Genomic DNA, 21,054 nt, shown 5'->3' on the forward strand with positions numbered 1-21,054 from the left:
CAGTCTTAAGGACATTCACTGTAAAAACTAAACCATTACATACACACACACACACACATATATATATGTGTGTGTGTGTGTATGTAATGGTTTAGTTTTTACAGTGAATGTCCTCAAGACTCTCTGCTGTGATCAGTCAAACTCAGCTGTCTGTGGCTTGGGTGAGTAGACAATAATACCAGATACAAGCAAACCAACTTTTTAATTTACTGTACGATATTTGAATACCACTACAGAGGTAAAATGTAACTAAGTGCCTCTACTCAAGCTTTGTACTTGATATTATTTGCTCTTTATGCTGCTTTATACTGGTATCCCACAACATCTCTGAGGTGAAATTAAATTTTTTATTCCATTATATTTATCTGACAGTTTTCAGTTTTAGATTTTCCATCCCCTCCCTGATTAGTAAAAACTATGCATCTCTAAATACTGCATGTTCATTTTGAATGATTGTGACAACCTGAAGGATGAATCATTTCTTTATGGGGGGGAAAACTTCTCTTTCCTCTCATGTTAAAGAATCTTTTTAATAAAAACCATTTTATGTTACTGTAAAATTCAGTTCCATGATACAGGGCTTTTAGACTGATTTTTTTTTTTTTTTTTTTTTGAGATACATGGTTTTCACAGGATATTGATGATGGAAACAAATGAGAAGTTTTATAGAATATGATGCATAGCTGTAGATTAAATAGCATTGCAGTATATAAAGTAGGGAAAATACCTTTAATCTTGTTCTTAAATACACCGCTAGGTGCTACTTGGACACATCATCAGTGATGAACCCGAGGTCATAGGGTGTTTCGGGTCTTTGATCATCAAACACCCTCGCTCGGGCGACCCAGCCAGGGGTGATCAGTCCCCGGCTTGTGTCCAAGTGGCCCACTACTCCATGGATCTCCCCTCCGGATCCATAGCCACCTTGAGGCTTTTTCTGCAGCCTCTATGATGCTCTTGATGGCTCTTCTGCACAGCTGACCTTTTACTCCAAGGAGTTTTAGGGTTCGAGGTAGTGACTGGCCAGCAAAACCCCGGCACCCCACCTCGACTGGTTCGCAGCGGGCTTTCCAGCCATTGCTCCGGCACTCAGTCACCAGTTCAGCATATTTGGCCCTCTTGCGTTCGTTGGCCTCCTCCATTCTGTCCTCCCAGGGGACAGTAAGCTCAACCAGAACCACTTGCTTTGTTGACTCTGATGTTAACACCATGTCTGGCCGAAGTAAAGTGGCCGAGATGTTCTCTGGGAATTTGAGCTGTCTTCCCAGGTCGACATGGAGTTTCCAGTCTCGTGCAGTGGTGAGGAGCCCCCCAGAGGAACTTGGCTGATGTTGTGCCTTCTCCCCAGCTCTGACGAAAGTGATGGACTGCTTGGGGGTGTGCTGGTATTTGCAGTTGGTAAGTGCTGAGCTGAGCGTGTCTGCCAGAGCCCTGAGGACCTGGTCATGACGCCAGCGGTACCGCCCTTCCCCCAAGGCCTTCGGGCAGCAACTGAGGATGTGCTCTAGGGTGGCTCTCTTCAGGCACAGCTGGCATGCTGCAGTGTCTGCCAAGCCCCATCGCAGCAGATTGGTTGGGCTAGGGAGAACGTCATATACTGATTGGATGAGGAACTTCATGTGCTGGGGTTCGAGTCTCCAGAGCTCTGGCCAGGTGATTTTCCGCTGTTCGGCGTGCTCCCACCTCGTCCAGGCGCCTTGTTGGTGCATAGCCACCATCTTGACCCGCCGATCTTCCTCCACCTCTGCTCTGATCACATCCTGTACCATTTGACGTTTCTCCCTTCCTCTGGCTTTGTCGTAGCGGGGCTTGGGGAAGCTGCCAAGTCCCGCCCGGCCCACTGCCGTGTTGCCCACCAAGATGTTGTGCTGCAGTCGTGCCTCTGCTCTGTCAATGGCTTCCTGTGCCTTCCACTTTCTCCCAGTTTTCACCAGGATCCCTGCTGTGGCGACTTTCTTGTCGGAGGAGTCCCGGTACATCATCAGCTCCCTGGCACGTGTGACCTTAAACTCTTCCACCAGGCCGCTGATTGGAAGTTGCAGTATGGTGGAATGGCCATACAGAGCGATGCTGCTGAGGGATCGGGGGAGCCCAAGCCACCTGCGGAGAAACTGACTGATGGTCCGTTCCAGTGTCTCCACCATTGACATGGGCACCTCATAGACAAGCAGGGGCCAAAGGAGTCTTGGCAAGACTCCGTGTTGGTAGATCCAGGTTTTGAATTTCCCTGGTAGCCCCGACTTGTCTATTGCTGTGAGCCATGATGTCAGCTCAGCCTTGGTATGCTGGAGTGCGTCTGAGTCCCTCAAGGAGCAGTTGAAGACCTTGCCCAGGCTCTTGACAGGTTTTTCCGTCATCGTTGGAATTGGTGTCCCTCCTATGGTAAAGCGGAACCGGTCGGCCACCCTGCCTTTCTTCAGGACCAGAGACCTGGACTTGGTGGGCTTGAAACTCATCCTCGCCCAAGAGATGAGCCGCTCTAGCCCCTGGAGAAGCCATCTGCAGCCGGGAACAGAGGTTGCCATCACTGTGAGGTCGTCCATAAATGCTCTTATGGGAGGCTGCCGAGTACCAGATCTCGACAAGGGGCCTCTACACTCCACCTCAGCTGACTTCACAATCATGTTCATAGCCAGGGAGAAGAGTGGCACTGAAATAGTGCAGCCGGTTATAATACCCTTCTCCAGGCGTTGCCAGGCAGATGTTAATGATCCCGAAGTTACCCTCAGCTGGAAGTTGTTGTAATAGTCCAGGATGAGGTTGGTGATGGACACTGGCACATGATGTCTTGTCAGTGCTGTTTCGACGAGCTTGTGGGGAATGGATCCATAGGCGTTTGTTAGGTCCAGCCAGAGTGTTGCCAAATCCCCTCTGCTTTCCCTTGCCTCCCGGATCAGCTGCGAGACAACACCCGTGTGTTCTGGGCATCCCGGAACACCTGGAACTCCCCCCTTCTGTACTGAGGTGTCTATATAGCCGTTCTTCAAGAGGAAGTCTGTAAGCCGTTGGGATACTATCTTGAAGAAGATCTTCCCTTCAACACATAGCAGCGAGATGATACGGAACTGCTCGATGTTACTTGCATCCTCTTCTTTCGGAATCCAGACTCCCTCTGCAGACCTCCACTGAGTTGCGACCCTTCCCCTGCGCCAGATCACCTTCATGATCTTCCAGAGTCACACAAGCAGTTTGGGGCACTGCTTGTAGACTCTGTAAGGGACTCCACTGGGGCCTGGGGAGGAGCTGGATCTTGCAGCCATCACTACTTCTTTGACCTCTTTCAGGGTGGGCTCTGCAGTATTAAACTGCACCCCGGGCTCTGGCGGCTTTACCAGTGCCTCGCATGGGCCAAGATCTTGCTCCCTTGTTGGATCGCTGAAGGTGATGTTGAGGTGGTGGTTGATCTCCTCCACAGGACACACCAGGTTACCGCTCTTCTTCTGTCCCAGTAGTCGCTTGGTGAAGCTGAATGGGTTGGTAATGAATGCCTTGCGCTTCTTGGCCTTCTCTTTCCCCTTCTTTCTGTGCCATTCAGCTCTTCTGAGTGTGACGAGGTTTCTCCTCGAGAGCTGCCTGAGCTCAGACAAGGCGCCTCTCTCCTCCTCCTTTGCTGCCCTAAACTGGCGTTTCAAGGTCTTCAGTTCCTGCCTCAGCTGACTGATCTTGAGCTCCCGCCGGTTGGGTCTCACTACCTGACTGCTCACAGGTCTTTCTGTCACCCCAAACCGTTCTGCGCCGATGGTAGTTATGAGGGTGCACATGGCCTGGAGTTTGTGGTCCACATCGCCCTTCACTGTTGTCTCCATGATCTTGTCAATGTCCGCGTCCAGCTGAAGCCACTCCTTGTTGTTGGCGGCAGGCCACTTAACCCGACGTTGTCCTGATGTTCCAGTTTGCGGGGGGGCTGGTGCAGCTCGGAGGTTCCGGGCACTGTGGGGTGCCTCCGGGCCTGGCTCCTCCTCCGTCTGATCAGGGACCGTGACAAGTCTTAAGACATTTAAGACAAATCTTAAACATCTTCAACAGGAAAATGCAACATAAATGAAGCAGTAACATGATACACATAATAACACTGACAGTGATCATTCTACTGGACAAAGCATTTTCATATTTTAAACAACCTAATTTTTTCCCGAAGTACTTGCATAATTTTATTTTAGAGAATCTAAATACACCTTTTCTATTTCACTGGTCTTCCTCCTGTTGTAATTACACCCTGTGACCATAGGGGGCAGCAGCCGTTTAGACACTCAGTGAAAAGAAAAAGCAGAATAAGAAAATACTGTTGTTGTTAAATCAATGGCGGATGTTTGGATAAATAGTAAGTTTTTCAATACCCTGGTCTGAAGAGGCTTTTAAGTGAAGTAGGTGACAGTCAAAACCAAGAGGAAACCTATAAAGTTGCGGTTGTTGTTGCTGACAGGTTCCCTCCCATTCAGTTTACAGCTAAAATGTTTAATAACACTGGTGAAACAGTGGAGGGGCAGATGGAGCCTTTGTGTGAATCCAGAGAACAGGTTTTAAAGCCGCTTCCAGACATGACACCGTCCTCCAGGTTTCTGCAGGTTGAACTGGAGCTGAACACACACCTCCGCCGGCTCCGCTTCAGCGAACCGGTCCGGTACATCTACAACCCGCTGGAGTACGCCTGGGACACCCACCGCTGCTACGTGGACAAGTACTGTTTACCCGGACAAAAGGTCCTGTTTCTGGGCATGAATCCTGGACCCTTTGGGATGGCACAGACCGGGGTGAGCATCTGTCCTTTATTAAGAACCATAGTTTACATGAGTGTCTTTAGATACTATATCAGCACAGGGTTCTTCTTCTTCTATGTCTGTTCATCACTATTAGGACCATTCATCCTCCTAGTACTTCATATTGAATGTGCAATAACCTGCTACACGTCACAGTACTTTTAATTCAAATGTGCAATAACTTGTTTGTTACCTCTCAGGACTCTTATTATTATTACTATTACTCTTTTTATAACACTATTTTTTTTTTTTTTTTTTTTTTTTTTACAAATGTGTATGTGAGCTGTATATGCAATAACTGTTTTTTTTTAGTATGTTTTAGTGGTGTTTATATTTTTGTATCTGTCTGTCTTTACTTTTTCTTCAAGTTCCCTTTTCTGACACAAGGAAATGCACAAGAATTCCAATGTGCTTATACTGCTATGTATCTGTGCAAATGGCAAATAAAGTCTATTCTATTCTATTCTATTCTATTCTATTCTATTCTATTCTATTCTATTCTATTCTATTCTATTCTATTCATTTGCTGTGAATGCTGAAACAAAACATATTTCTCATGTTATTTCATTTAAATGATGAACTACTTTTCTTCGATTATTTTATAAAACTATTGGCCATATGACCATAAACAGAGATACATACTACTGTTCTAACATGCTGCTCTGGTTTTTTTTTTTAAGTCTCTTCACTACCTGAATTTTAGGTTATCATCTTGTACAGTTATTTATTACTCATATAGTCTTTTTTTTTTTTTTTTTTTTTTTTTTTTTTACAAATTTTAATCTTAGTTAAAAACTTGCATGAGTATGTTTAGTTTTTTGATTAATGGACACTGCTGGTCCTGAGGACAAATTTTACATTCATGTGGAAACTTAGACCTTAAATGACATGACACAGAAAATTATGTTTATAAATAAGTTAAATAAATCAGAGATGGGATTTCCATATATTTATTGCTTGTATTTTTTGAACACTGACCATCGGATACCTGTGACAGTCTTTATGTTGTTGTTTTTTTTAGTATTTTTAGATAATTCTAAGGTTTTGATAGGTTTTATAAGCTTAACTGATCTTCTCTTTGTTTTCAGGTCCCCTTTGGTGAGGTAAAATCTGTAGTGGATTGGCTTAAGATCACAGGGGAGGTTGGCCACCCCAGTGACGAGCATCCAAAGCGACGTATCACTGGACTCGCCTGCACTCAGAGTGAAGTGAGCGGTGCACGTTTCTGGGGTTTCTTCAGAAAGTTATGTCACGAACCCGAGCTGTTCTTCCACCACTGCTTTGTGCACAATCTTTGTCCGCTTATTTTTATGAGTGCCAGCGGTAAGAACCTGACCCCTCCTGAGCTGGTCGCAGGTGAACGGGAGGAGCTCCTAAAACTGTGTGACATTGCACTGTGCCAGGCGGTGGAGGCACTGGGTGTTTCCATGGTGATAGGGGTTGGACGGGTGTCAGAGCAGCGTGCACGGCGAGCTCTGTCTGCTGCAGGCATCAATGTACGAGTCGAAGGTATAATGCATCCGTCACCAAGGAACCCACTGGCCAATAAGGGGTGGGAGGAAGTTGCCAAAGCCAAACTGGCAGAGCTGGGTGTCCTGTCACTGCTAAACAACCAGTGAGAAGATCAGCCTCTTATGAACTTGTGCCTTCGTTCTGACAGTGGATCAGGATGGGAGACATTCCTGTAGATGTAGACACTATGTACAATACTGGGTCTGTGGGTTACTGTACAGATAACATGTGGAGGCTCACTCTGTCCCTCACTTCTCAGTCAGCAGGTCTTACTAAACATTGCCAAATCAGTGATGGTGATGGGAAGAAAAAGCTAAAAGTTGAGCTCATAATACACTAATGCCTTCCTACTTTCCTCACTGTAAACAAATCTGATCAGCAAATGTATATTTTCTTCTGCTGCTATGAACTGTATGTACTGATTCATTTTAGGTCTGTATTTTTGTACAGATTAATGCTTCAAACATTGAAGCTAATATTTTACTGTCTAAGTTACTTATATGCACGCTCAGGGGGGTTAAAAGTGAATACCTTTGGCCCTCTTGTTATTAACTGTATTTAGGACAAAGGGTCCTATGCTTAAAATGTGCAGAAGAGAGAGTTGTCAGGTAAAAAAAAAACGCAAACTGTATTTTCATTTTAAATTCAGCCTCGTTACAGATTTCTCACTTTAATTTTATATTTACACCTGATACTTGGGCTTTGATTTTTTTTTTTTTTATAATGCTGTACATGAAATATCAATGATAATAAATAATTTTTGACAAAATTAAGTTATTTTCATTATCTTTTCCACATGCTTTGTACAAATGAAGTCTGGTGCATTACCCTTCAATGTGGAGTTACAGTCTACTGTTTATAGATGAACAGATTCTCTGGTTTAAAAGTCTGTGCAATGTCTTTTATTTTTGTATTTTATAACTTACAAGATGCTTATTTCAGAACATTCAATTGTCCTGTGTCCATTAATGTTGATACAGTTTTCTCTCTAATAAATTATGAAATATGTATTTGTTTACATCTGGTGTTTACTCATTTAAGGCTTTTTTTGTCAAGTAATGTTTAGCAAACAAAAACATGCTAAATGTTGGTTTGATGACAGAATTTAGCTGCTTGATTCTTAACCAACTCCTCCAGACACAACCACATCACCCCGATCCTCTCGTCTCTCCACTGGCTCCCATTCTGCTATCACATTGATTTTAAAATTGTAATGTTGGTTTTTAAAGCTTTAAATGGGCTCACTCCTTCCTATTTATCTATTTTAACAGTTCACCGCCCCAGCAGAGCCCTCTGATCATCCACTCAGATGGTTTTGGTGATCATTTCTTTGCTGTTGCCACTCCAAAACTGTGGAACTCACTGCCTCCTGACCTGCGAGTCCTCACTGACCTGTCCCTGTTTAAATCCAGGTTAAAGACATACCTGTTTAGACTGGCTTTTAACCCTCAGCACTGAGACACTCTTAGGTTTTAAATCTGTGTTTTGTTTTTTATCAGTGTGTTGTGTCTTCTTGCTTTATGCACTTTTGTAGTGTTTGATTAAATTGTTATCTTATAATTTGATCATGTTTTTAGATGTAAAACACTTTGGTCTTCTTTGTGTTATAAAGTGCTATATAAATAAACTTTGATTGATTATAAATAAAGTGTTAGATAATGGAGTCATAAATCTGATCTAAAGTATAGTCTCTGCTTTGAAAATGTTAAAGTATGTCATGTCCTCAGGATTTGTAATTCACCTGGTGGATTCCTGAACGCACCAGAGTAAATATTTGATCTTGTGTATCAGTTTGTGTTAAAGCTTCACTGCCATCAAGTGTTCACATGTGGAACCACCATTGTTACGCAATATTCAGTAAGAAAATGTGTATAAAATAGTCTTAATTTATATTACTGAAGTGTGGCAGTGACTTGCTCAGTTTACTGTAAATAATTCATCCTTTTACGTTGATGTTTTTGTATTGTATTGGAAATGTGTGATTTGGGGTTTTTGCTGAGGTCAGGGCTTAGTCAAGTGTTTATTTGTGTCAGTAGTGCCCCCCTCCCTTCCCCAACCCCCAACCCCCCACCCCCACCCCACTGCCATTACTCAGAATTACACTGAGCCAAAACAACCCACAGCAGATCTCGTGTCCAGTGACTGTATCCTCTAACAGGGCTTCCAGGGCCACTCAGTGGACCTATGAACTACATCTCCCATGATCCCGCTCAGCATCCCAAGTTATACATACCGGGTGCACATGCTTCAAGGGATGTTGTGAAACTGTTGCACCTGACAGGATTGCTCATCACTGTCTACAAATCGATGCACAGCTCCATCCCTCATGAGATAGCCGAAAAACTTGACTAACATTTCAGCAGAATCAGGTAAGATCTCAAATGTTAACTCTAGAGGTGATTTTTAGTCAAATTTATACAGTCTGTTTAATGCATGATAGTACTTCAAGTTTAGCATTGACTCTAGTGATGGGAGAAATTACAGAAGACACAAAATATTCATTTGTAAATTTGAAGAACATGTAGATCTGTGATGTGCAGTGAATGTTACAAGTATGAACATTAGATATAAAAACAGTCCTATTTGCTTATGTTTACTGGATGTTTACTAATGGCATAAGATAAGATAAGATAAGATAAGGTAAGATAAGATAAGATAAGATAAGATAAGATAAGATAAGATAAGATAAGATAAGATAAGATAAGATAAGATAAGATAAGGTAAGATAAGATTGATAAGACCTTATTGATCCCACCATGGGGAAATTTAACAGTATACAGCAGCAATATGCAACACACCAGTGCAAAAACTGGTATTTCAGAAAAAATAAAAACAGTAAAATCAGATAATGTTTCCTGTTTGTTATCCTGTATGTTTTCAGACCTTTAGCTCAGCTTATAAATGGATCTCCTTTGTTCTGTATCATTTAGTTTAATATTATGTATATAGCTAGTTATAGATACACACTATATGCCACTTCTGGCCAGTTCTGTGTTTTATTGGTTTATTTTGGCATAGTAGAGGACATAGGAGGTCAGTTTGATATATTTCTTGCTGACTGTCTTGTCTCATAGATTATATATAAGCCCAGTTCTCCGTAGTTGTTTATAAACATATTGCATTGGCCATAGGAGTCTGGTGTTTTGACCACAGTGCATTCCTGAGCTGTCTCTGATATCGTCTTTCATCAGCTGTTCTCCTCCAGACTGACGCTGAAGCACATTTCACCAGATCCATGTATGTTTTCTTCCTAAACAGAGCGTCTTCTATTACCATGGATAAACAGGCCACAGTGGTGTTTCGAAATGTGGGACAACTGTACTTCCCCCAAACCAGAGTTGAGTGCCACTACAGTCTGACCTCCGAGCATCAATGGAGCAACAGTGACTGGATTGGCATTTTTGAGGTAGAATCACAGTGGTTCTGTTTTTTCTGTTTTTGTAGCATCCTTATTTCAAAAACAACCCCAAAAAACAAAAATGTATTATTTGGTGTCATACTACAGGTGGGCTGGTCCACTGTGAAGGAGTATTACACCTATACATGGGCTCTTGTTCCTGAAAACTACACTGAGGGAACCAATGTGAACTGTTGTGCTCTTTTCCATGGTGAGAGTTTAGCCATGAAGCCACAAAAAATATTACAGAATGTTACAAATATCGTTAACTAGACCAGTGATAGTGAGGTTAGAACACAATAGAACACCTTTATTGTCATTTTACATAAAACAATAATATAAAATAATACACTATGATAGAAAAATAGTTTAAAACAGATAATAAATGGAAAAAAATCCATTCACTGAACATGATTTAACATGCTGTGGAGCCTCCTCTAAATGCTTTAAGATGATTCACTCACTAATTATTTATTATTAATTATTAATAACTCTATCTGTTATGTCCAATATAGCATTTTACCTTCCCCGGCCAAGTGATGTGGAATATCAGTTTGTGTATGTGGATAAGATGGGTAAAGTGTGTGCTCGGAGTCGTCCCTTCACATTCTGTGCTCCTAAACCTCTGGATGAGCTGGAGACTCTAAAGGAAGAACAGGATGAAGAGGATGGGGAGGAAGAGGAGCTGCTCCTCGTCATCCCCAGGGCTCAGCTGCTGCAGGTGTGGTGAGAAAACCACAGATGAAAAAAACTTCCACTACTCCAACTTTTTTATTCATTGCCATTTATTAAAATGTTATCCTCTGAATTTTGCAGTTTTCAGTAAAAAGCAAATATGTTCCTATATTGTTTTTAACTGACCAGGTAGATATTCATAAAAGCTCAGTGTGAATTCAAAGGTGATAAATCATAACAGAAAAAAGTGAAGAAAAAGTGAGTTTTACAACTAAATACAGTCGTGGAAAAAATTATTAGACCATCAAAAGTCATCAATAACAATGGTTATGCAATCAAATACTAACTCTTGTGTGTATCATGTGACTAAAACAGACAGAAAAGAAAACATGGAATGCCTAAAAGCACTGTTTTTGGCAGTACAATATCATAGCTATTGATGTAAGAACTGAAGTGATTTTGTTTTTTATTGAGAAAACATGAAAAATGGATAGATATCAGCTCTGAAATTCAATTCTCAGGAGCTATTTTTGTTGTTATCATTATATTTGTCCAAACAAATGGACCTTTAGTTGTACCAGGCATTAAAACGAACAAGAAATTGAAGAAAACAAGGGTGGTCTAATAATTTTTTCCGCGACTGTATATCATTAACCCATAAAGACCCAAAAATCCACTGCTGACCAAAACCATCTACAGATCTAAAATGTTTAATCCTAGTTGATCCACTAATTCTATCAATACATGTAAATAATTGGTGTAAAATGCAGTTTTTCCATCTTTTCATGGTCATTAGATATGACCCATTTGGACGTTCAGAGGCTCCGTAGTGAACACTGAAACACTGTCATCTTCTACAACATTGATTCACCAGTAAAACCCATGGAGTTGGATCAATGACAGTGGATGGAGACACTGGGTTTATGTTCAGTTAATGATATATTTTACTGAAAAAGTCACTTTTTCTTCATTTTTTTCTGTTTTGATACAATAACCTTTGACTTTAAGCTTTTATGAATATGTTCATGAAATAGATGGTTTTCACTTGAAAAAATGCAAAATTCAGAGAATAATATTATAATAAATAGTGATAAATCACTTCAGAAAGGTTAAATAGGGAGAACATTTTTTGGGGGAGGCTGCCACAAAAGTCATACTGGGTCCTTATGGGTTAAATGAAAATAAAAACTAAGAACTACCAGCATTTGTCACACGGCATGGGTTTTATTGGTGAATCAGTGTTGTAGAAGATATCTGAGGATATTTGTTTAAATGTATTGATAGCATGAGATGTTTAATAGTTATTAAACATTTTAGATCAGTAGATGCTTTTGATGGCTCTTTATGTCTCTAAGGGTAAATAGAAAGTCAGATAATAGTTCTTTGACAACACAGATAAAGTGAAGCTAGACAAATATTATTTAATCACAAAGTCAACAGCTGGAGCTATTTCATTATATAATGTAAATGAGTATGAGAAGCTAAAATATAGAAATAATCATTAATTCCTCTGTCCATGTTGTTAACAGAGTCGTCTAGAAGAGAGTTTAAAAGAACAGACCAATTTACAACAGGCTCTGGACATGTCGAGGAAGGAAACGCAGAACGAGAAAGAAAAGAGCAAGAAAGCGGAGATGGAGTGGGAATGTGAAAGAGCGTCAATGCAGGAGGAGATCTCAGAGCTCAGAGACAACCTGAGACATAACACCGAGATGTTGAGGAACATGGAGGGAAGACATAAGGTACCGATTCTGCTGGTTCAACCTCAAAAAACCTTAATATCACCGACCATCATAAAGGATAGGTTTCTGTCAAATGTACCAAACACATGGGGAAATGTCTTTTCTTTGCAAGGATGTGAAATACAGTGAGGAGAGTCTGACCTGTGAACTGACCAAAATATTGGCCGAAAAAACAGAGAGTCATCAGCAAATAAAAGACCTGGAGGAAGACATCAAGGTTTTGACTGAAAGGGAGAAGGAAAGAAACATGGAGCTGGAAAGGCCAGTGACTCACAAACATGTGTATTTGTCTAGTTTAATATATTCTTTTTTGGGGTCTAAAACTAAATACTTTCATTTTTTAGGCTGAAAGAAAGAGTGAAGAAAATGACCATTCAGATGAAACACGATGAGGACAAAAGAAAGTCTCTGCAGGTAAATGGTTGAAATCACAGTTTGTGGAGTTTGTTCAGCAGAATGTCAGCGTTATAACCAAAAGAAACAACAACCTCCTGAAATCAGACCATATTTAGATACTAAACTTAAATTAAAATATCTCAGAAAATGTTCCCAACTGATCATCTCTAATGTGTCTTTTACTTTCAGATATTTATGTAACTCGTCCTAATAAACACCATGTTAAATTTCAGCCTCATATCTTCATTTATTTTTCAAGATATGGGAGAAAGTAAAAACAAGTGGTACGGATAAAGATGCTGAGTTCAAGAATCATTGCTTCTATTCCAGTTTCATGTACAATATGACTTTTTCAGGAGTTTTTCTAAGGTAGAAGATGGACTGAACAACATGTAACTTTATTAGCAGTGACACAAGGTGAGTGCAGTTAACAAAATGAAGAATAAACCTAAAAGCAGTGACAGAGGAATTTGGTTTAGTAAAATAAAAATAATAAAGAATGATTTCCTGCTCTTGGAAACGTGAAAATATGAAAATGAAATGAAACAGAATTGCAAAATTAAGTTCATTTTACCCCAGTGTTTGTAATTTACAATAATAAAATCTCTTTGCACAGTGTATTATAGTTAATAATAATAGTCTTTTAAATCATAATTGATGCCGTACATCCTTAATTTAGATCTTTTTCAACTTTTACAAGTCAAAGCTTTCCTCATAATACCTCAAGAACAAAAATGAACACTAAAACAAAAATGAAAACTGAACAAAAATTTGTTGATACCAGAAAATAATAATATCACAAGATGCAGTCGTAATACTAAACAAACTGAAAGAAAAAAGAAAAGTACACTTATATAGTATTGAGTAGGAGCTGAATAATACTTATAGAATAGAATAGAATAGAATAGAATAGAATAGAATAGAATAGAATAGAATAGAATAGAATGTACAATGAAGTCAAAATGTCAACACTCTTCAACACTTGTGTCATGTTCTCCTGTTCCTGTGACCTCCCCTCTGCAGGTAGAGAACGAGGCCGCCCTGGCGGAGGCACGAGGCCTTCAGGAGCGTCTGAATGCCAGTGAACATGCAGTTGAAAGCATGCGCAGGGAGCTGAGGGAGCTGGGCACCCGCCACAGCCACCTCCACACTGAGCTGCACCAGGCCCGGCTGCAGGTGGCCCAGCTCAGCCTGCATCTGTCTGAGGAGAACCTGGTCCTCCGAGAGGAGCGCGCCAACTGGGCCATGGAGAGGGAGGCCTCCAAAGTGTCTGCAGAAGTGAGGACGCAGCAGAATATTAGGGTCAACATGCACAGTAGTGGAAAAAAGTTACAGTTATACACAATCTCAAATGTTCATTGTTAATCAGGTGTGCAATGTTTGTTTGTTTGTTGTTACTTGAGTATTTTATTGATTATTATTATAATCTAATCTAGTCTAATCTAATCTAGATATTTTCATGAAATATTTGCAGAAAATCTTTTTTTGTGTTTCAAATGGTGCAACTTCATCAGACACAGATAAATAACCAAACTAAATTCTTGCCAGTTTCAGCATGTTTTGCCCAGGATGTTTTTCATGATCTTGCTGAAACATTCAGTTCTGACCTTGACAGAACAGAGCACGTGCAGAGGGAAGCATGTGGGTTTGGAGAATGGAACAATACTTATGGAAGAGTTCAATGACTTAAAAGTGATTGTATCACAAAAGTATGGGGTGTCCAAAAAGTTTTGTTTTCCACCACTGTAGCTGGACTTTGCTTCTCACTTGGTTTTTAATGTTTTCATGCAGGCGGATAAAAACAAACTGCAGGAGCTGAGCTGTGAGATACAGAGGAAGGAGGAGTGGCTCCAGGAGGAAAGGATCGAAAGGGAAAAACTAGAAATCGAGCTGGGACGAGAGAGAGACTGCAACAGGGTAAGTAAATCGTAGTACACTGCAATCACCATTATGCAGCACACAAACACATTCTGCTGTAAATAGAACTGCCTGTGTGAGTCAGATGATATTTTTTAGAGAGGTGGAAACCGTGCCAGAGTTCAGCTCTGATATTTTATTTCCAACATACAGACACAAATAGAAAAGCTTCCATGAACAGTGAGTAAACATTTCCTCTCAGAGTCATGTGATGACACTGAGGTCAGATGTTGTAGGTGTGTGTTTAACTCTGCTGCCCCCTGTAGGTGCAGCTGAGCGATGCCAAAAGAGAAGTGCAGGAGGTGAAGGCAGCTCTGAGGAAGATGCAGAAGGAGAGAGAGGAGCAGCAGCTGGAGAAACAGGCAAGGGACATCACACTGCATATACAGATACAAGTACAGGTATGAGTACAAGTACAGGTACAAGTACAAGTACAAGTACAAGTACAGGTACAGGTACAAGTACAGGTACTTACACAGGTACAGCTACACGTACAAGTACAGGTAAAAGTACAGGTATAGGTACTATACAGATACAGGTACATAGCACAAGTACAAGTACAAGTATTGGTACAAGTACAATTACAGGTACAAGTACAGGTACAAAGTACATGTAGAGGTACAGATACAGGTATATATGAACTTCATATATATAGAACAGATGTATGTGACCCTCCTGGATAAAGATTGAATAAACTAAAGTTAAATATTACTTTATATTGTTTCCCCCGAGAAACAAAAAAAATACCCATATAATAAAGCAAAAAAAAAAAAAAAAAAAAGTAATGTGTACATTAAGAGATAGCTGGACTTGCAAGCTGCTATGTCTGGCTCTAAGAACCCGGTTAAACTCTGAACGAACACCTATTTAAATAAATAGAAAAGAAGGAATCACTAACCCCCTGCTGTCACGTTTTAAGACATAATGAAAATACTCTGCATCAACCAATATTTAGAATTCATAACAGATTTTTTTTCCACACAAAACAAAATAAAAAAAACCCTAACCCTGTTAAACTCTGACATCTTCTCAAGCCTTGAAAAATGTAGAATCTCTAAATATCCATATGTTAATCATTTCTCATGTTTACTTCCTGGTCACTGAGGGTTTTTTTTGTTTCAGTAGAAGTCTACTTTCAGGCCTATAACCCTAACCTTATGTCATAGTTGTAAATGTTGCAGAAGAGATCATGATTTACTCCAAAATGGTGCAAATGCTGCTGTTACCTCTGATTTTTAATGACAACACTTTCTCAGGAAATTAATGTGAGAAAACCCTCACAGTGTCAAACTCTGCACAAACATTTTTCTGCACAGTCAAAGTCAGAGATTACAGCCAAGGAACACTGACATTTAATAACAGTACCCCCAATACAAACAAAACACATCTGACAAAAGCTCATAAAATCAGATGATCGTAACACACTAATGAGAAATAATGAAACTGAAGTCCTTCCTCTTCTTTGTCGTCTTGTTTTTCTTGCAGGACCTGCTGAGCTCCATCCATCATCTGGAGCAGAGGTTGGGAATTCTGCCAGAAACTAAGTCAAATGAAAAAGCTGCCAAATCGACTTGTGAGTGGACAAACTTCTTTGTACACACTCTGATGCTTCACTGCAAAGCAACGCCCATTAAAACTGAGGTGTGTTTGCTGGTTTAAGCAGCTCCTGACTCTTCCTCTGAGGATGATGAGGCTTCTCCTTCAGCGTCCTCCAGGTCGGTCTGCTCTCCTCTATTCTTGTCCAGTCACCTGGAACGACCTGATGAAACCCAGGTCTCCACTGAGACACATGTCCACAACAGTGAAGACACACAGGTATGCTTTCCCTTCCCACTGACAATTAAACAAGGGTTAAACCTGTCAGCGTTCAGAGATCACTGAGCTGTGGTAGCAAATATTTGACCAGTTTCCTAATTCATCTGGTGTGTTTTTTTATTGATCTTCATTGCCATTGTCACTAATGACAACTGGTAAAATAAGGTCAGGATTATACACTACATTGCCAAAAGTATTTGCTCACCTGCCTTGACTCGCATATGAATTTCAGTGCCATCCCATTCCTAGTCTATGGGGTTCAATATGACGTGGGTCCACCCTTTGCAGCTATAACAGCTTCAACTCTTCTGGGAAGGTTGTCCACAAGGTTTAGGAGTGTGTTCATGGGAATTTTTGACCATTCTTCTAGAAGCACATTTGTGAGGTCACACACTGATGTTGGACAGAAGGCCTGGCTCTCAGTCTCCGCTCTAATTCATCCCAAAGGTGTTCTATGGGGTTGAGGTCAGGACTGTGTGCAGGCCAGTCCAGTTCATCCACACCAGACTCTGTCATCCATGTCTTTATGGACCTTGCTTTGTGCACTGGTGCACAGTCATGTTGGAAGATGAAGGGGCCAGCTCCAAACTGTTCCCACAAAGTTGGGAGCATGGAATTGTCCAAAATGTCTTGGTATGCTGAAGCATTCACAGTTCCTTTCACTGGAACTAAGGGACCAAGCCCAGCTCCTGAAAAACAACCCCACACCATAATCCCCCCTCCACCAAACTTTACACTTGGCACAATTCAGTCCGACAACTATCGTTCTCCTGGCAACCGCCAAACTCAGACCCGTCCATCAGATTGCCAGATGGAGAAGCGCGATTGGTCACTTCAGAGAACGCGCCTCCACTGCTCTAGAGTTCAGTGGCGGCATGCTTTACACCACTGCATCCGACGCTTTGCATTGCACTTGGTGATGTATGGCTTGGATGCAGCTGCTCGGCCACGGAAACCCATTCCATGAAGCTCTCTGCGCACAGTTCTGGAGCTAATCTGAAGGCCACATGAAGTTTGGAGGTCTGTAGCGATTGACTCTGCAGAAAGTTGGTGACCTCTTCGCACTATGCGCCTCAGCATCCGCTGACCCCGCTCCGTCAGTTTACGTAGCCTATCACTTCGTGGCTGAGTTACTGTCATTCCCGAACACTTCCATTTTCTTATAATACAGCTGATAGTTGACTGTGGAATATTTAGGAGCGAGGAAATTTCATGACTGGATTTGTTGCACAGGTGGCATCCTATCACAGTTCCACGCTGGAATTCACTGAGCTCCTGAGGGCAACCCATTCTTTCACAAATGTTTGTAAAAGCAGTCTGCATGCCTAGGTGCTTGATTTTATACACCTGTGGCCATGGAAGGGATTGGAACACCTGATTCTGATTATTTGGATGGGTGAGCCAATACTTTTGGCAATATAGTGTATATTTCATTTAGGAAAAGTATTAAAAGTTGCAAATAATTGAATAATAGAAGCATGTCAAATCTTATCAGTGATCATAAAAAGCTTTGCTCATTAAATTGCAAGCACTTATTGAACCCTTCTGCCAATCTAGTAAATGGGTGCTTCTATGAAACTGGTCCCTAAAAACAGAACATGGGGGCTAAACATTCAAACCAGATGTAGACTAATGTTATGAAGCAAGTTTGGATTTTAAAATATATATATATTTACTGAGATAAAAGAGAAACAATTTTTCAGATAAAACACATTTTTATATATTTTTTAATCTTATTTTTTATGCAAAAATCTGCGTGTAACATGGTAAAAAGGACACGAAAATTAAGTGCTACTATTTTTTTGAATATCTTTTTATTCTCTCACAGGTACATTTTGGGAATCAAACTAATTATGCAAGGCAGAGTGTTTCTTTTGCCAAATCACTTATGATTTATTTGTGTTTAAATGAGCAGGTTCCACATGTAACTTGAATGGACACGATAGGTTACACACGAAACCTGGAATGAGACTGAGATTTGTGAAAAACCTGCATGACTGGATTAGAAAAACCACTAGGATCAACAAATTTAACACAGTGTCTTTATTTATAGTGCTATATAAGACCATTTCAAGCCATGTATTCCAGATCAAATGCACCAGGTAGTTTTTCCTGTTCCTATTTTGGTCCTATTTTTGGCCCCAATATTTGATTAAAAAAATCATTAATTGTGGGATGGCTCAGAGCAAGAGTATACATTTTTTGCATTTATCTGAAGTCATCATTAGGTACATCCTGGCGGGAAAATGTCTAAATTTGTCTTTTATTATTGGGTCTAAAAAAGCTGGCAAAGTGCCAGGTACCAAAATGAACCCAGTTTCATTGAAGCACCCAAAAAAAAAATCATGTTTAGTGTTTGTTTTATGTAGGAACATAATGATATTATGTTAGAACTAGAATTTAAGGATTACATCTCTGAAAATGTATGATCTGGATGGATATTGTGTATAAAATTTCAAAAGTGAAAGTGGGATATTATTTGTACATGTAATCTGTAATATAAAAGTATACTGTAATATACTCAACTAGGGGATGATATTATTTTTAGTCTAAGGGTAACACTAGGATTTTCCTCAAACTGACACTGAACAAAAACATTTAAATCCATTAAAATTCATGTTGTTGTCAATCACTGAAATATCTCAGCCTCAAATAATCCTAATGATGAATCAGATGCTGGTAATAGACATAAAGTTGCTTAAATCTTAACATCTTTTCCATAAACTCATAGAAGAGTGATAAAGTTGCTTTCTGCTTCTTCCAAATAAATCAGGATGAGAAGGAGGATGAACCAGAGGCAACAGAAGTTCAAGAGAAGCAGCTGAATCTACCACGACTTGTCGACCCTGTGCTGAGGTAACAGACACACAGTTCACACCGTGGTCCCTCTGAAACTACAATCACACCTAAAATGACTTTATTCACACTTTTACATTGGTGTATGCTTTGTGAGAGCTGTGTAAAAGTCACAGTAAAAGTGTACAAAATAATCTAACGTTAAGAATAATGGAACCAGGGGAAGGAGAGATTATTTACTCTGTACTAACGTGTGGTTCCTCAAACATTCGCTCTCAAACATTCGCTTTTTTTCCCCTGCAGTGAGCTGTTTGACTCCCCCATGTGGTAACACAAAGACAGATGGACGCAAACCACGCTCCCCCTTTACCACCGACATGAAAGTTCATGAAGGTCACCTGGAAAACAAGACACATTTTATTATCTATTGATGCTTTTATTAATAAATGATAGCTGTTTATGTACTTATTAGCCTTCACAAAGGTCATTATCTTAACCCATAAAGACCTGGTGTTACTTTTATGGCACTTTCCAAATGAATTTTTCTCTGTATTTAACCTTTCGTAAGTGATTTGTCAGCACTAATTATAATATTATCCTCTGTATTTTACATTTTTTCAGTGAAAGACATGTATTTTTCTGTAGTTCATTTATTGATCATGTTAATATTCATTAAAACTCAGATTAAAATTGATGCTTATTATATCAAAAACAGAGAAATAGGTCAAAATGGGTCATATATCTGATAACCATGAAAAGACGACAAACTGTATTTTACACCAATTATTCACATGAATTGATAGGATTATTGGATCAACAGGTATTAAACATTTTGGGTCAGTACATGGTTTTGGTCAGTGGTGATTGTTTGGGTCTTTATGGGTTAATAAAGGACATTTAAGTGTATTCAAAGAAAACAAAACTTGTAAGTTTGACAAGTTCAGGCTTGTCCTGTGGTTTGTACATCTGTATTTTAATGTATTTTTTTTTTTTTTTTTTTTTTTAGGATTTTTAGATCTCAAGAAAGATAGTTTATTTTAGACCCAATGTTTGACTCCCAGATTTTTTAGCTTTATACCTGACTAAATCTTGCTGCTGATTTGACAAAACTGTGAAATGAATCTTGGTTTGTTGGTATATCTGCCCATAACTTCTGCATGAATGTGTGAATCCTGCAACTGTGTCAAATGTGTGGGTGTGTGTTACAGACAAGTGTGAAATGTTCTGTTGCCGCTTAGTGAGCAGAGTCAAGTTGGATGAACTTTGTCTGTGATATTTTTCTTTATGACTTGATTTTTATTTGATTATTGCTGCTGCTGGAGGAGATGTGCTCTGTAATGGAACATAAATAAATGGTGATGGTATGGTACGGATGGTGATTTATTGTCATTTGTTATTGTGCAGGCAGAGATTAGCATGCATTTGTTCAGGCACTACATATAAATCAGATTACACTGAAAATAAACTTGTAGCTGTGATTCTCATAAAACACACGCTGAGTCACAAAAGGAGCATTTGAGCATTTGAGAGATGCATCCTGGGTAAAATATTTTGTTATTACATTCGATTAAGGTCCACACATGATATTTTCAGCATTAGTTTTTTTTAAAATATCATTTTATCACATATTTATAAGTTTAACCCTGTCATATACGATGTTCCTATTTTTCCCCAGAATTTACATCCATTTTACATTTACATCATGTAAAGTATCATGTCAATATGAATCTGGAGATAAAACACACCAAATACATTGAGAAACTGTCCTTTTCATTAAAAGTAAAACAGGATACATTAATGGAAATGTGGTCAAAATGGATTGAATATATCACTCCATTGTGGCCAGATTTAACTTAAGTGGAAATGACAAGTTATAATTGGATTGACTAAATGTACTGGAGCTGAAACTTGTGTGGATTTTGGAATAAGAATAATGAAAATAAGGGGACAAATGTGACATCTTTTTGTTCTAAGATATGTTTAACAAAATATAACAAAAAAAGGGAAGATTTACTTTAAGAACAGTTGTTTTTGTTTAGTTTTTATC

At 39.8% G+C, this 21,054-nt stretch overlaps 3 protein-coding genes across 3 annotated transcripts; 2 read left to right on the forward strand and 1 right to left on the reverse strand.

Annotated features, from left to right (window-relative positions):
• Window positions 1-759: 759 nt before the first annotated feature.
• On the reverse strand, window positions 760-4,086 carry LOC115419911 (uncharacterized). The gene is given in 3 exon segments (XM_030134984.1): window positions 760-885; window positions 888-3,965; window positions 4,078-4,086. Coding segments are annotated over 3 exon segments (3,114 nt in total). The 3' UTR covers window positions 760-858.
• A 188-nt stretch (window positions 4,087-4,274) lies between these two features.
• Window positions 4,275-6,889, forward strand: LOC115420066 (single-strand selective monofunctional uracil DNA glycosylase). Its single transcript, XM_030135252.1, has 2 exons — window positions 4,275-4,751; window positions 5,846-6,889. The coding sequence occupies exons 1-2, from the start codon at window positions 4,452-4,454 to the stop codon at window positions 6,374-6,376; spliced, it is 831 nt and encodes a 276-aa protein (XP_029991112.1). The 5' UTR covers window positions 4,275-4,451; the 3' UTR covers window positions 6,377-6,889.
• A 1,488-nt stretch (window positions 6,890-8,377) lies between these two features.
• LOC115420065 (calcium-binding and coiled-coil domain-containing protein 1-like) lies at window positions 8,378-19,604 on the forward strand. The gene is made up of 14 exons (XM_030135251.1): window positions 8,378-8,638; window positions 9,528-9,675; window positions 9,775-9,877; window positions 10,182-10,387; window positions 11,871-12,083; window positions 12,196-12,344; window positions 12,428-12,497; window positions 13,503-13,757; window positions 14,271-14,396; window positions 14,663-14,758; window positions 15,882-15,969; window positions 16,057-16,211; window positions 18,985-19,067; window positions 19,311-19,604. The coding sequence occupies exons 2-14, from the start codon at window positions 9,544-9,546 to the stop codon at window positions 19,336-19,338; spliced, it is 1,704 nt and encodes a 567-aa protein (XP_029991111.1). The 5' UTR covers window positions 8,378-8,638; window positions 9,528-9,543; the 3' UTR covers window positions 19,339-19,604.
• Window positions 19,605-21,054: the final 1,450 nt, after the last annotated feature.

This window comes from Sphaeramia orbicularis, chromosome 5, assembly GCF_902148855.1.
Source record: "Sphaeramia orbicularis chromosome 5, fSphaOr1.1, whole genome shotgun sequence".
Taxonomy (NCBI): Eukaryota; Metazoa; Chordata; class Actinopteri; order Kurtiformes; family Apogonidae; genus Sphaeramia; species Sphaeramia orbicularis.